Source organism: Dipodomys ordii, unplaced genomic scaffold, assembly GCF_000151885.1.
Source record: "Dipodomys ordii isolate 6190 unplaced genomic scaffold, Dord_2.0 Scaffold14, whole genome shotgun sequence".
Classification (NCBI taxonomy): Eukaryota; Metazoa; Chordata; class Mammalia; order Rodentia; family Heteromyidae; genus Dipodomys; species Dipodomys ordii.
The window spans coordinates 13,549,084-13,564,732 of NW_012267230.1; the positions used below are offsets into that span (position 1 = coordinate 13,549,084).

Here is a 15,649-nt window from a genome sequence, read left to right on the forward strand (position 1 = left end):
GCCCGACGCGGCGCCCCGCCCCCGGACTGACGCCCCCTGGGAAACAGAGTCCACTCCAGCGGAGCCGCGGCGCCACCAACGCGTGGACACACTACATCTCCCAGGGTGCTCCGCGCGCGGCGGGCCTCCGGGGAAAAACCAAGGGGCCCGGGCATAGGGGGCGGAGGGAAGTCCAGCCTCCGGCCGCGCTCAGAGAAGCCTTCCCTGCTCGGCCCCCTCGCGGAACTGAGCCCAGAACTCGTCCGTCCCCTTCGGCATCGGTTTGTATGCAGACCCTGGGGTGGAAACAGCGCCTCGCGTTCGCACCCCCACACCTAAACATCTTCCCGAGCCACGGCGGCTCCCCCACTTCCCAGGGCCGGCAGAGGGTGCACCTTTACCTGCCGGGCGGAGAGTCCCGGTGACCCCGCCCGCCGGCCCGGGGCGCGGCTCGCGCGGGACGCCGCCCGGGCACCTGCGGCGAGCACCTGCTGGAGCTGGATCCCGCCCGTATTTACACACGCGTGCGACTTGTGGGTGCGGACGCGGGAGGGAAACACTGGGCAAGAGCCAGCGAAGGGGCGACTCCGTTCAAAAAGAAATGCGCTCTACCTGACTCACCTAACCCTTTATGAGAACGGATTTTAAAAAAGAAAAAAAATTACAAAGCATCTCTTAGGCCCCCACGTCCTTAAAGCACTGCTTTGAAGACTCGACTTTTCGCCCCCGCCCACCACGAAAGACTGGACCATGGAAACTGAGGCACAAACGCCGCACATAAAGCGCTGAAAGCCAGTTTGCAACCATCAGGGTAAGGGTTGAAACCTCACAGGTTGCAATTAATTTCCTGACTTTTGACTCACACCTCTGTTGCAAGAGACCGAAGGAAGGTCCGTTACCACTCCCTTTCCCAGTTGAGGAACTGGGTTTCCAAGAAAAGTGTTCCCCAATCCACACTGTGTGGAGAGAGCGGCTCGGAAGGCCAGCAGCAGGCTAAAGTCTCAGGTGGTAAATTCACCATTGTCCATGGTTAAAATGTCCCATACCTTTGGAGGGGGGGGGGATGGCTAGAATCCAGTGTTGTCAGAAGATCTTGGAATGACACACTAGAAGTGTGGTGCCTGCCTTCTTGTGCGGCCATTATTGTGCTGGGCGCCTTGTTCAGAACCCCACTTAGTTCTCTTATAGGGAAATTGTTTTTCTCCACAGTACAAGGGATTGAACCTAGGGACTTAACCATGCTAAGGGAGCACTCACTCTGCCACTTTATGCCTTTACCCTGTAAATTCTTCTGTTTTTCATCCAAATTTAAAGAGGCTTATATAAGTACCCACTCCAGTTCACAGTGAATGGTATGATAAAGCTGGAATTTGTGTTACCTAGCACTTTCCTTTCTCCCAGATTTCAAGTCCTGTGAAAAAGGCCCCATTTAAGGTGGCTTGGAGGACAGATACCAATGTCCAGATAGAATGAGGAAGTGAGTCTAGGTGTGGAAATAAGCCATATGGCACAAAGGTAGAGAAAAACCAAGGCCTCAAAGTATTCCCACTCAAGAGCAAAATTTAAACCGTGGTTGACAGCCAATAAATTCCACAAAACAGGACATAGGCAATCAAAAGTAAGCTAATCAAAGACATAGAGCCCACTCCCAACCCTGTCTCTGCTTTTTCTACCTGCATCCTATCCTGTCTTGGTACATTCTCCTACCAGCCCAATATACACAACTCCCACTCAGTGTGGTCTTTCCTTTTAAAAAATTCCTTTCCATTGATTCCTATATACACTTTCAGATGCATACTGACAAAAATCTATGATTTAATTAATGGCCCTTGCTGATCCTGCAGAGGGAGGAGTCCTGAAGTCCGACCTAGTCAAGTGAAAAACAGCCAACAGCATATCTTCCCCGTAGGCCTGGACTAACGGCAGGTATTTCACTGGCAAGACCTTTCATTAAGTCTTCTCACAGAAATGAGGAAACCTTTTCTCTGCCAAAAGCTATTTGGGTATTTATAACATCACTCCAGAGCCTAGATTTATTGCATTTCACTTTGAAACAAGCTCCTAGACTGTTTCAAGTCCTGCTTGTGGTTATCTTGACAGGGCCAAACTACACAATTTTGAGGATTTCCTAAGCAGTCCAGGCTGGACCTCCCTCACCCCTGTGGACTCAAGGTGGGCTTGGTGTTCTCCCAGCAGTATTTTTCTGTGTTTAGCCACACTCAGCTGAGAGAGAAGGTCTTCCCGATTGGGCCCATGTTCCACTATCATCTCATGTGATTCATCTGTTTATGGAACAAATATTTATCATCTAACTACTATGTGGTAGGTTATGAGGCAAAATGGAATGATGGGACATGCTAAACAAGGACTTGAAGCCTAAGGAAGAAACAAGACACATTTTGGCAAGGTCCTCAACCTCCCTGGCCCCAGATAATAGAAGAATCTAGAAATGCCTTCCCACCCACTACCCCATCTCCTAGTCACAGCTGTCAGGTCCCATACCTACCTGCCTGCTAAGAAATCCAAAGTCCAGGCTCCTAGCTGAAAAACAAGGTATTTCTTTTTTCTTTCCTTGCCAGAAAAACAAGCTGGCTGGGGAGGGAAGTAGGCTGACCCTTCACTCCAGTCACTTGGACTTCACCCTTTGCAAGATTAGCCTAGGAGAGCTCCTTCTATGCTAGTCAAACCACTTGCTCTGAAAGCCAGTTTTAAGACTGAGTTTGCCTCTCTTTCCTTGTGTGTAAAATGAGGTTTGGGTTTCCACGTATGGTCTAGGAGGCGGCAAAAGGGCTGAGAGCTAGAACTGGTTCACCATCAGCAGGGAGAGGAGTCTGGGAGATTTCCACTCAAGCGAGGAAACAGACTAAAGCATTCCGGACCGACACCCAGGTCTGTCTGACTGGCCAGCCTGCCCACTTTCCACCAAGCTTTATTGCAGTTCCCATGGCAACCAGGGAATTGGAAATCATCCTTGAGGTTGCCTCTTCTTGTGTGCTGAGCCCGTGCTGAGTGCTTTGTTCCCGACAGAAACACAGGCCCATTCTAGGAGGAAGGAAGAGGAGAGGGAGGAAGAAGAAAAAGGAGGAAGAATAAACCCTAGCCAACGTGGTAAAGTGTCTGAACCCCCACTTCCGCCAGGGCTGAGGTCCCTCGGGCCAAGCACCAGCTTCGGCCCTCTAACAAGCTAACCCCCACTTCCTCCTCAGTCCTCCGGGCTTTCTAGGGACCCAGCATCCGTACCCTCTACCCCAGGCTCCGTCCACCAGTCCCCCCACCACCCCAGTGGAGGAGACTCCGGCAGGAACCAGCTCAGATGAAGCCCCGGCCGGGCCGCACTTCCTCGGGGGACTCCGCACGTGAGCAGAGCCGCGCCCCTCCCCGGGATTTCGGACGCGCGCGTCCCTCCCCGCAGCCCTTTCCCCAGAAGCCAAGTCAGGGCCAGGAGCAGAATTAAGGACCCCCCCCCCGGGCAAACGGGCTAGAACCACACCAGGGCCACTCAGCGGGGGCAGCGACGCCAGCCCGCAACCTTCCCGCGCGTCCTGACCCCGCAACCAGCCCCAACGTTCTTCCACTCGCGACGTCGACCGGAAGCGGCATGCGGAGGCTGTAAACACGGCCCGCGACGTCCCCCCCCCACGCTCCCGGCCCCGCCCCTGACACGTGACGTACCCCCTGCCCGCCCCCGCCGCCACCTCATTGGACGGCCAGCTTTGTTTACCTTATATGGCCAGGTCCTAACACCCCACGGCGGGCCATTGGCCGAGGGACGGCCTCACTCAGCTGACATCACCCGAGAAAGAACGGTGCAAATAAACCGGAGCATTCTGGGAAATGGAGTCCTGAGCCGCTCCGGAAGTGTCTCCGCGGGGTCCTGGCGTCCGCTGGCTGCGTTGTGCGTGGGAAAGTGGGTGCTGCTGCGCCGGAGGCTGTCGGCCCGGCCTGCCGGTCCCGGGAGCCATCCCGTCCCTTGACGCTCCTGCCGTGTGGCACGATCGAGAGCCAGGCCGGGTTGGAGAGGGTGGGGGGAAGGTTGTTGCGCCCCACACCGGAAGGCTTCCCGGAGGCAGTGACTTGGAGCATCGCCTGGAAAGGCAGACTCTCCCGTTCATGATATTAAAAGTTGGCATGTACTGTGTACTGGGCATCCAGGGCCTCCGCCCCCTCCCCCCTTCCCGCCCCCCCCCCCCGCCGGGGCCGCCTGGCGGCGGGGGCGGCGCGGACTACAGATCCCAGCATGCCCCGGCGCGCGCGGGGCGGCGAGGCGCGTTGAGTCAGAGCGCACAGTAAATATTTGTATTAGCCGGGGCCGGCTCGCTAATGGTGGACGCGTGAGGCGGAGGCGCGAGCGCGCGGGGAGGCCGGAGCGGGCAGCGCGGCGGCGGCGGCGGCGCCATGTCGGTGAACATGGACGAGCTGAAGCACCAGGTCATGATCAACCAGTTCGTGCTGACGGCGGGCTGCGCGGCCGACCAGGCGAAGCAGCTGCTGCAGGCGGCCCACTGGCAGTTCGAGGTGCGCGCGGGGGCGGGCGCGGACTCGTGGCGGGGTGCCGGCCGCAGACTCCGCCCGGCGGCCAGGCCCGAGCCCCCGACGGGCCTCCGTCCCCGGTGTGTGTGGGGGGACGACCCCACCCCCGCGATTCGGACGCGGAGCCGTCCTCCCTCCCCCCCTTCCCCCTTTGTCCGGGTAACGGCCGAGGGCGGGCCGGCCGGCCGGAAGGAGGACTCCGGGGGGCCTGGCGGGGCGAGCGGGGGTCCGGGAGGGCGGAGCCGCGGCGAAGCCTGCGCCCCGAAGGTCTCGGTGGGCCCGGGGGGGGGGCGGCCCGCGGCGTGTGCGCACACCTCCATGTGCATCTGTGTTTACGCACGCCCGGCGCCTGGGCGTCAGCGGGGGGCGCGGGTCGGGGCGGCTGTCCGGGGATGTGTTGGGGGGGGGAGACGCGCGTGGTGGTGTTCGGGGCGTGCTCTTGCGTGTACGCCCGTGGCGCCCGCGCACCGGGCCCGGGGGTGCGGGGTGTGTGTGTACACACACGGCGTGGAGCGTCTGGGCGGCGCGCCGGGGCCTCCCACTCCCGCGTGGGGGCCGTGGGGGCCGGCGTACCCCGCCCTCGAGGGGGCGGCCCGCGGGAAGAGCGATGTACACAGGTCACTAGTTTTCATGTCACCTGAGCCGGAGGTGAGGTTTGCCCGGGTCTGGCCCCCACCCCAGCTCTCTCCAGATCTATAGGACAGTAGCGTCCACGGTGGTTGGTGTCGTCTGACTCCTCTGTAATGCCCAGACCCCGGAATTCAACCCATGGTGGCTTCCGGGAATGAGGCCAGAGCCGCCGGAGCTGTGCCCGCGTCCCAGGTATAGGGTTGGGGGCCGAGTGCCATGCCCAGGACAGGTGTTTGGACCTCCAAGGAGAACCAAGGCAGGCTCAGCTTCTCCACTTCCTGAGGTGGGGATCAGAATGTCCCCCTGCCGAGGAAAGCCGTGGCTCTTTCCGGCCATTGCTCCGCATGGCCTAATAAAGAGACCTCCAGGCCAAAGGGGAGCCTGCTTTCTCTGGCCCCTTTTGCCTGGGGCGGGCGGGGGGAGGGGGGGCTCGACCGTGTAGTCTGCTAGCCCTCCTACCGGCCGGGTCCCTCCCTCCTGCATCTCTGCCCATCCCTCCAGCTACCCCCTCACCGGCCCTGTTGGTCTCTAGGATGTGGCAGAACTAGCAAAACCACCTTTGTGACAGTTTGGTCCCTTTACAGGGCTCCCTGTATGCCTGGGGCTGGGATCCGCAGTGGGAAGTGAGCTCACCCCTCAGGCAGAATGGGTTGGAGTGACAATGTAGCTTGGAAAATTGGGGTCGGCTAGAAACATCCTGCAGCCTGGTAACCCCATCCTGCTATTCTGGTAACCCCAGAATAGCAACTCTGTGCCTTTGGTTGTGAGACTCAGTTTTACCGCCTATAAAATGGGGGAGAGGGGTTGGATAAGGAGAGAAACCCCAGTCCTCTGACTCCAGTGAGGGGTTTGTTATGGCTAGCCCTTCCCCCTCCAGGCCACCTCCCACCTGGCTGGCGCACCCAGCAGGCAGCGTTTCTGGGTCACGTTCTCGGATTCAGGTGCTAATGGGGGCAGAGGCTGCTGGGGGAGGGGACCTCTGCTATCTGGGCAAATGTTTCTCAATGGAGAACTCACCCACCTTAGTCTTTGGAGGGCCCCGGGGTTTTGAGTTTTGCAAAAGGAGCCTGGGCTAGGGGAGCAGCTGCCCGCCCCAGGGGTCTTGGTGTTAGGGAAGTTGCCCTGAGACTAGCTCCCACATCATTGTTTGGGGACACCCAGACAGGGTGGATAGGGCGGCTGCAGCAGGAAATTCCCAGAATAATTCATTCAAATAACTTCAACATTCACACAGAACTAGGAGGACAAGCCCTGGGGGCCAGGCTGGGTTTCTGGGTGTGTTGAGCTAGGGAGGAGGCAGAGAATTGTGCTGGCATCGGGCCGCACCAGCTGAGCATAGATCTGAGGGGTAACAGTGACTCCAGGCCTGGGCCTGGCTGTGCTGGGCCCTGAGGACCAGCCACCCTGTACTTCCGCAAGAACAGCTGTTCCCTCATTTCTGGCAGGGGCTCCTCAAGGCCTGCCTGCTGGAGAACCTCTCCCCTGCTCTGTCACACAGCAGCTCTGGACAGAGTCAGGCTGTTCCTTGCTGTGGTTTACTTTCTGCTTCTTTACCCTCTACTCTCTTGGCTAGTTTTGGGTTTTGTTTTTTCAGACGTGGGGCTTGAACTCTGGGCCTGGGCACTGTCTCTGAGCTCTGCGGCTCAAGGCGAGCGCTCTACCACCTGCGCCACAGCACCACTTCCTGTTTTCTGGTGGTTCATTGGAAATGAGTCTCATGGACTTTCCTGCCCAGGCTGACTTTGAACTACAATCCTCAGATCTCAGCCTCCTGAGTAGCTAGGATGACAGGCATGAGCCCCGGGCACCTGGCTGTCTTTGCCAGTCTTAAGGGTTTTGCCTGGAGTCTCAGTCCTGGGTCCTAATCCCACCTCTGCCTCCTGCTCACCAGGCAACCCTCACTTTCTCTGTACAATGGGGGATACCATTGACAGCCTTTGGGATAATGGTGGTGACAGTGAGTGCACTAGTTTTTAGTTTTGACTGATGGAGCCCTGCTCCAAAAGGGACAGTAGGGTGCCACATGTCACTGGCATGTCCAGTGGCAGGCTCACTGCTAGGCTTGTGGTCCTGCTCACCACCTGAGGCCATTCCTTAGAGGCGCGCACACACACACACACACAATTCCAGGCCCTCACAATTACAGTGTGGGAACCTGGAGGCCTTCTAGTCACACAAGTGGAAAAACAGACTTGGACAGAGCCACAGCCACGTGGTCAGCCAGGGACAGAGCTGAGAGAGAGAGCTGGGATGAGAAGCAGGGCTCAGACTCATTTTTCAAGTTCCCCTGGTTCACACATGTGGAAACTAAGGTCTAGAGAGGGGTAGGAACTTGCCATACATCAAGGTGCTGACAGAATGAAGGCTGAGAACCAGCTGGGCTAGTTAAGGGTCATACCACCTCTCCTCATGACACAGGGTAAGGGTATTTACCACCTGTCCCCCAGAGCCATGGTGACAGCTCTGTCCCTGCTAGCTTAGCCACCCCAGCCCGCCTTACCCCCCTGGGTAGGCTGGGTCTGAGAGGTAAGCTCAGCCTTTCTCCCTGCAGACCGCCCTCAGCGCCTTTTTCCAGGAGACTAACATCCCTTACAGCCACCACCACCACCAGATGGTAAGTGTCCCTGGAGACCTGGGGTGGAGGACAGGGGTGCATGCGCCCAGGACCTGGTGGGCAGCCTGGATTGAGCTTCGGGGACGCTTCCAAAGCAGAGGGCTGAGGAAGCCTTGTGATCCCCGAGTAGGAAGAGGGCACGCATTGTGCCGGGTTGCACACCCTCCGTGGGGGAGCCTGCTTCTACCTTTCCTCGTGGGCCTGGATGCCGGCCAGGCACAGGACAGCGCACGCTCAGCCCTCCTCTCCTTTCTTCCCCCACAGATGTGCACTCCCGCCAACACCCCCGCCACGCCCCCCAACTTCCCCGATGCCCTCACCATGTTCTCGCGTCTCAAGGCCTCTGAGAGCTTCCACGGCGGCGGCGGCGGCGGCGGCAGTCCGATGGCCACAGCCACGTCGCCCCCACCGCACTTCCCGCATGCCGCCAACGGCAGCTTCGCCACCCCCAGCTGGCCAACCACAGCCTCGCCCCCGGGGGGCCCACAGCACCACCAGCCGCAGCCGCCCCTGTGGACTCCGGCACCCCCTTCCCCAGCTTCAGACTGGCCACCCCTGGCCCCCCAACAGGCCACCTCGGAACCGAAGGCCCACCCGGCCATGGAGGCGGAGAGATAAGGGAGGCCCCTCCCCCCTCCCGGAGGCCAGGTCCCCGTGGGGCGGGGGAGAGGATGTCTCCGCGGGCCCCTTCACCCCTCCTCTGTCTGCACCCCCCGTGCCCTGGAGCCCTGGAAGGGAGAGACTGGACTCTAGCCAGGCAGGGACACGTCTTTGTGCCGCACGCCCAGCTACATGCTCGTGAGGTCCGCACAGGTGTGCGGCAGCTCGCATGGACTTGGCTCCGGCGCTGGAGCACAGCACCTTGAAGACCAAACAGCATCCCACCGGGACCTGCCCACCTGCCCAGGGTTGCCACAGAGACTTGCCCGGCGGAGAGGAGACAAGGCTGGCTCCAGACTGGGAGTCCTCGGGGGCCAGCAGGCCTAGATCCCCACCCCCGGGAAGCGCAGGGCCCTCTCCGCATGCGCACGCAGCTATGTCTGTGTGTTTATACATGGGTTGCTCTTCAGAAAGCAACCTAGTTTATGGGGCAGCTGGACGTTGCATGTTAGTGTGAGCCCCAAACCCCTTGCCCGCCGCCCTCTCTCCCTAGGGCCCTGCCTCACCCCACCCCCTCACCAGCCAGCATTGCTGTTCCCTGCAGAGAAAAGGATTGTGGGAAACTCCAGGCCTCTTCCCACCCGTCTCCCAGCACCTGCCTGCTAAGGGCTGCCTGCATGCCTCCCCCAGAGCCCAGGGGTATCCAATCCCACCCCCTTTTAACAAAAGAGAAGAATTACTTCCAAACGCCACCAGGCTCTGTGGTCTTGCCTCTATCCTGGGCTCTGCTGTCGGCCTGCTGTTGAAGGGGCAGCTGAGCTGAATGCAGGCCACTTTAGTCTCACCTGGCTTCACACTGCTTCTGCCAGTCACTGTCGTCAAGTGCTCCTGCCTGCCTGAGGCTTTTCTGCTGAAGTTTGTTCTTTTTGGACTGGGTTCCAAGAATCCCACACACTGTCCACATACACGCTTACTTGCACCCACACATCAAAACCCCCAGTTTTGAGTATGCTAGGCTAACGAATATCTTCCTCTTCCAGGACTAGGTGAGGCACCTGGAGGCCCCAGCATCCACCTGGGATGTCTGTGTGACTAGGGTGCAACTGGGGATGGGGGTGTGGGGGAGAGACGGACATCTCTGGCCTCCCCAGTCTCCACTCAGAGATGGAGAGAGTTCTCAGGAGACTGCCTTATGCTCCCATCCACCAGTGGTGGGAAAAGGCCTTGTCACTTAGGAGTCGCCTGCCGTGCGGGTAAATGCCTGCACTTTCCTGTGGACAGATTGCTGGGGTGGATGTACCAGGTGTGCAGGGAGCAGCAATAGGTCTTGATTCCAGAAGGCAGGAGGCTGTGGGGTACCAGGTTTTTTATTTTGGGTTTTGCCAGTCCTGAGGCTTGAGTTCAGTGGATGCTGTTTCTGGGCTTCCTTTGCTCAAGGCTAGCATGCTACCACTTGAGCCACAGCGCCACTACTGGCTTTTTCTGAGTATTTGTTGGAAATGATTCTCACTGACGTTTCTGCTGGGCTGGCTGCAATCCTCAGATCTCAGCCTCCTGAGTAGCTAGGATTGCAGGGGGCACCAGTTTTGTTTTGTGTTTTTTCCTTCGGGAGCCTCTGGATGGCCTGTAGTAGTCCTAACCCTCATTCTTCAAAGTGGGCCTCAGGCACAGCCCCTAGCTTGAAATGCAGGGCCTTGGGTCTGAAGTCCATCTCCCTGACAGCAGCCTCTGGCACCAAAAATAGACAAGTTTTAGAAGTGCCCTCTCCAAGACCACACAGTGGCTCATACCTGTAATCCCAGCAACTTGAAAGGTAGAGATGTGTCAAACATTGTTCAAGACCAGCCTATGGAAAAAGTGAAGCTACATTTTAACTGGCTGAGTGGATGTGGTATGGGCCTATACAGGTGACAAATTAAGTTGCAGTCCAGGCTCTCCTGAGCAAAAACTCAGCTGTATTTTTCAAATAAAATGGAAAGGGCTAAGGTTGGCTCAAGTGGTAGAGTACTAGCCCAGCAAGCCTGAGGCCTTAAATATCTTCTCTGGACTTTTTTTTTGTTGGTGGTGGTAGTGGTTGTGGGGCTTGAACTCTGGGCCTGGTGCTGTCCCTCAGCTCTTCAGCTCCAGGCTAGTGCTCTACCACTTGAGTCACAGTGCCACTTCTGGTCCTTTTCTGCTTCTGTGGTGCTACAGAATCAAACCCAGGGTTTCATGCATGAGGCAAGCACTCTACCACTGAGCCACCTTCCCAGCTCAAGTACATCTCTGGCGGCCTCTGGGGGCTGGGCCTGGTTATCTTGAGTAACCACATGAACAGAAGGCAGTTACCTGGACGCTGGACATGTGGGGTTGAATGGTAATCCCTGTGGCAGGGCACCCTGCATGTTGTGACCAGCATTCCTCCTGCTAGATCCAGCAGCACCTCTAAAGATTAAAAACGTCTGCAATACTGACATTTTCTAGGGACAGTTGGTTTGGTGCAGGGTCCCTCTCCAGCCCCGAGGTTGCTATGCCAGGTTCCTGTCCACCACCACCCAGAACCTGCACCCAGGGGGAGGCCCAGGTTCCCCGGAAGTGGCACTACAAGCTACTCCATTTACACTTACAAAGGTGAGCTTTATGGTGTGCTGGTTCTACAATACAGCTCCCAGGTGATAAAGCCACCCAGCAATCACTGGGGCCATCGAACCCAGATCCCTGGCCTTGCAGGGCATAAGGTTCCCCTGGGTGCTTGTTCAAGTGCCCAGTCCCCAGCCTGTCTTCAGACAACTGCGCTGGGGGAACCATGCAGCCACCAGCCCCCTCCTTCGGAGATGTGGAGCCTCTGCCTGGGGGTATGTCAGACAAGATGAGCTGGACCTAAGTCTAGGGAATCCAGGAGGTCACAAAGACACCCCATCCCCATGCCCCAGAGCTCAGAGCCTGAACTTAAGGCTAGTGTTGCCCCACATGATGGACACAGGCAGCTGCAAGAGCAAAGGGCTAACACCCTAGCCGAACAGACCCCAGGGCAGGCCACCCTCCACGCTTTCCAGTGCCAATCTGGAGCTTTCTGACTGCCACGGAAAAGCCAACCCTCAAGGCCAGCAGGAGCCAACTGTGCCACCCCTGCTGCTGGACTGGAGCTCCAGGTGACTTCTTCCCAAATTCTGTTCTCTAAAAATGTCCTTTGCATCCCTGAGGTTGTTGACAAGATGGTGCTTCTAGCCGTGTGTGATTCTGGGAGAGGATGGAGCAGGCTTGGAAAGCAAGCGTGGCCTCGCCAAGTGATGAGCAGTGGCTGTGGCCTGCAGGTCTTGCTGTGGCGGAGGCCAGGCCCAGGGGCTGGCGGTCGCGCACACCTGCTGTGTGCACTATGGCTTACACACAGGGTCGCAGAGTTTCTTAAATATGTTTGCCAACGTCCTAAAATCAGGAGGGCTAGCTGGGCACCAGGTCTGTAATCCTAGCTACTTGGGAGGCTAAGATCTGAGGATTCAGATAAGAAGCCAGTCCAGGCAGGAAAATCCATAAGCTTGTGATCTCCAGCTAGCCACCAAAAAGCCAGAAGCTGAGCTAGCTGTGGTTCAAGTGGTAGAGCAGAAAAGCTCAGGGAGGTGCTGGGAAGGTGGCTCAGTGGTAGAGTGCTTGCCTTGCATGCATTGGCCCTGGGTTCGATTCCTCAGCACCATATAGGCAGAAAAAGCCGGAAGTGGGGGCTTAGGCTCAAGTGGTAGAGCGCTAGCCTTGAGCTGAAAAGCTGAGGGACAGCGCCCAGGCCCAGATTTCAGGCCCCACAACCAAAAGAAAAAGCTCAGGGACAGCACCCAGGACCTGAGTTCAAGCATCAGGGCCCACATACACAGCAGCATGCCTTCTCAGTGGGGCGGGGTGGGTGCCAGATGAACAGAACCCCCAAGCTGCTTTCTGTAGTGGGCAGGGCTCCTCAGACAGCCTCAAAGAAGGCCTTGTTCTCCTGAGACCTGGACACAGGACGGCGCCCAGGGCCACTGAGTGATCCCAGGGTCTGTCTGGTGGCTCAGACGGGGGTTCTCTAAGAAAACACTGTGGCTGCCTGGAGAATAACTGGCTGCTGCCCAGGTCTCTGAGGGTCTCTAACAGTAGTCTCCTCCCAGTAGAGGACAGACGAGGCCTTTGAGTGGACGAACCTCACAGTGTGGAGGCCCCTCCTGGGTTGGCCCAGAATGTCAGGCTGTGTCCAACTCCTGCATTTGGAAAGGGCTCTGGGTTTGTAGCCACCGTTTATGGGTTTCAAGGAAACCGTAGCACCGTCTGTGTAGTAAGGCATGCTTGTAATCCCAGCTGTGAAGGAGGCATAGGTAGAATCAAAGTGTGAGAGAGCCTATTGGAAAAAGTAAGGGTGGTAGGGAATCTGGGGTGGTAGGGCATCTGCCCAGGGCAGGTGGGAGAACCTACATTGTCCTGGGAGTTTCCATCTTGAGTTAATGAGTGTGTGGTCTCTGTTCAGGCACCTTTCAGTCGCAGAGGAGAGGCTGGGAGGTGCAGGGTGGTCACCATGCATGTTTCGTCCACTGCAGAGCCACCTCCATGTATGGCCCTCTTCTGCAAAATACAGCCCACCGCCCCCTGGCTGTCCAGCCCACTGGTGAACCCACCAGAACAGGCCCCTCGGCCTTAAACCCTGTGTCCTGACTCCCACACAGGAGTGACGGATGCCCTGCTGCTGTCCAGCCTGACCGTGCAGCTGTCCCAAGCCAGCACCGAGGAGGGAGCTGGGCCAGCCCTGCCTTCCCCAGTGGATTTCCACTGCCCCCCGCACCCCCCCCCCCGTGCCAGCGCTTTCCCCTGCTGTAACAGGGCTGAGGTGACTGCCTCGGGGCTGGGGGAGGCTGGGGGGCAGATGTGAAAGCATCCAGCTGTGAGGATGGGGGGGCGGGGGCGGGGAGTCCTCAGCTCCCCTGTGCCAAGGATGGGCAGGCAGAGAGACCTCGGCCACCGTGTCATCCCAACAGCTCCCAGGCTCCACTGGAGGGCACAGCTGGGGTCTGGGGGTGTGGGGAGGATGAGCTTGGGGTGGCAGCCAGAGGACAGACCAGGGCTTCTCCAGGGCTACCCCCGCTGCCAGGGGCAGCCAGCCAGGCCACTCAACTACACTCAGAAAGAAGGCAGACTTTATTCTTGCCAGAAGTTACAAAGAATACTCATCTGCACACAGGCTAGAGTCTGGGGCTGCCCCGCCAGGGTCCCCCCGAGTGAGCTGGAGAGGTGAGTCAGACGCCTGGGTCAGGAAGAGCTGGGACTCGTTTGGACCCATTCCTTGGAGAAAGAAAGGATGAGTCAGGCTGGGGGTGGCCTCAGGTGAGTGGCATTGGGGACCGTCAGGAATGGGTGGGCACTAACTAGTGGCCTCCCATGTCAGGGAGCCCTTTGCCCCTCATCCTCCTGAGTCCCTCCCTCCAGCTCACTCTCCACTGGCCCCCAACTTCCTACTCAGACCAGGGATCCACTGCCCACACCCAAGCACAGGGCTGTTGTGCCTGTGTCTGTGGAGTGGAACAGAACTGTCAGCAGTACGGAAAGGAGAGGGGAGGGCCATAAACAGAGGGAGGAACAGGCCGGGAGGCGGGTAAGCCTTCAGAAGGTCACTGGCCCAGGGAGGTGACCACGGGAAAGCCTTTCATTCTGAGCTCTGAGGCAGTGAGCTCAGAGTTGGCTTTTCTGCCACCAAGCATGTGGCCTGTGAGCCAGGGACCCTGCCAGCGGGGAGGGGACCCTGCCACCCTGGGATAACCGCGAGGCTCTGCAGATGGTGTACACGAACACACTTCAGTTCCTAACCGTTATTGCCAGCAAAGACCAATGTGAAATGAAATGTGTGCACACAGTGAAGTTTGGTGCCTGTGGGAAAACTGGACCGAGTAGAAATAGGCCATACAAGACGTGCAGAGATGGCCGGAGCTGAAGCAACACCGATGAGGATCATCTCAGCAGAATACCAACGAGGGCTTTTGTTTTTAAAGGCAGGGGCTCCCTAGATAGTCCGGGCTGGACTTGAACTTGAGAACATCTCGCCTCAGCCTCCCAAGCGCTGGAACTGCAGACATACACCACCATATGCACCAGCTCGAGAAAGGGATGGCTTAAAAAGTTCACTCTGGGGCTGGGAAGATGGCTCAGTGGTAGAGCACTTGCCTTGCATGCATGAGGCCCTGGGTTTGATTCCTCAGCACCATATAAGCAAAAAGAAAAAAGCCGGAAGTGGTGCTGTGGCTCAAGTGGTAGAGTGCTAGCCTTGAGCTGAAGAGCTGAGGGACAGCGCCCAGGCCCAGAGTTCAGGCCCCACGACCGGACCCCCCCCCAAAAAAAAAATTCACTCTGGAACTGTGTTGCCTATGAATGTATCTGATGAAGACTGTGGAGGGGGGAAGGGGAGGTAAACGCGTAACTTGAGGGTCCCCTGTACAGACCCTTGTCCTACAGCCAGGGCCCTGGGGTTCCACCGAGGGAGAGGAGGGGACCCTGTTGGGGGAGGCACAGGGTGGAGCTTACAAGTTGATGGACTCCTCGGTAGACTTCGTGTTGATTCTGGGCTCAAGGGGCACAAATTTCTGGTGCCTGAGGGGCACTGGGGCCTGCTGGGCTTCCCCCCGGGGAGGGATCACCAGCGGCAGCAGTGGCAGCAGTGATGGTGGCCGAGACATCACGGTGGATACAGGGCGGGAGCTTGAGCTGTCACTTGTGCGGTAACCTGGGAAGCTGGGGGCTGGGGAAGGAGCAGAAAGAAGAAACCCATCTCCCCTGTTCTCAGAGCACTTCCTGACGCTGCCAGAAGAGACAGAGGTTTTATGGGCCACAGCAGAACTGGTGACCACACCTCTCCTGGTCCCAAGCACCCAAAACTTCTTTGTAGTGACCCAAGATATATGACTGTGCAATTGGTGCCCTGGGTATGGAGTCTGGAGGTTTGTGGAGTCTGAGCTGAGCCTGGTAACCTCCGCCATTCTCTTTGAGATGACTACCAGTGCCCCTCGCCCCATTGCTAAGGGTCAGAAGAGGCAAGAAGGAAAAGAGTGCTGTAAAAACGATGTTCCGGGCTGGGAAGGTGGCTCAGTGGTAGAGCGCTTGCCTTGCATGCTCAAGGCCCTGGGTTCGATTCCTCGGCACCACATAAGCAGGAAAAAAAAGCCGGAAGTGGCACTGTGGCTCAAGTGGTAGAATGCCAGCCTTGAGCAGAAGAGCTGAGGGACAGCGCCCAGGCCCAGAGTTCAGGCCCCACGACCGGACCCCCCCCCAAAAAAAAACCTAAGTTCCCCTGAAGGCCCGGTACACGGAAAT

At 58.0% G+C, this 15,649-nt stretch overlaps 2 protein-coding genes across 2 annotated transcripts in view; one reads left to right on the forward strand and one right to left on the reverse strand.

Annotated features, from left to right (window-relative positions):
• The first annotated feature begins 4,300 nt into the window (after positions 1-4,300).
• Positions 4,301-9,105, forward strand: Ubald1 (UBA-like domain containing 1). Its single transcript, XM_013011146.1, has 3 exons — positions 4,301-4,494; positions 7,691-7,753; positions 8,018-9,105. The coding sequence occupies exons 1-3, from the start codon at positions 4,375-4,377 to the stop codon at positions 8,369-8,371; spliced, it is 537 nt and encodes a 178-aa protein (XP_012866600.1). The 5' UTR covers positions 4,301-4,374; the 3' UTR covers positions 8,372-9,105.
• Positions 9,106-13,496: 4,391 nt separating this feature from the next.
• LOC105981872 (chromosome unknown open reading frame, human C16orf96) overlaps positions 13,497-15,649 on the reverse strand; it is a 31,557-nt gene continuing 29,404 nt past the window's right edge. Inside the window, exons 15-16 of the mRNA XM_013011219.1 lie at positions 14,864-15,077; positions 13,497-13,630 (exon numbers count right to left, since the gene is read on the reverse strand). Coding sequence (XP_012866673.1) covers positions 13,585-13,630; positions 14,864-15,077 — 260 coding nt within the window. The 3' untranslated portion in view covers positions 13,497-13,584. The remainder of the gene's footprint in view (positions 13,631-14,863; positions 15,078-15,649) is intronic.

Coding starts and splice junctions, on each gene's coding strand:
- Ubald1 (XM_013011146.1), top strand. CDS start 4,375: ATGTCGGTGAACATGGACGAGCTGAAGCACCAGGTCATGATCAACCAG. Junction 4,495..7,690: donor CGGCCCACTGGCAGTTCGAG/GTGCGCGCGGGG, acceptor TTCTCCCTGCAG/ACCGCCCTCAGCGCCTTTTT. Junction 7,754..8,017: donor GCCACCACCACCACCAGATG/GTAAGTGTCCCT, acceptor CTTCCCCCACAG/ATGTGCACTCCCGCCAACAC.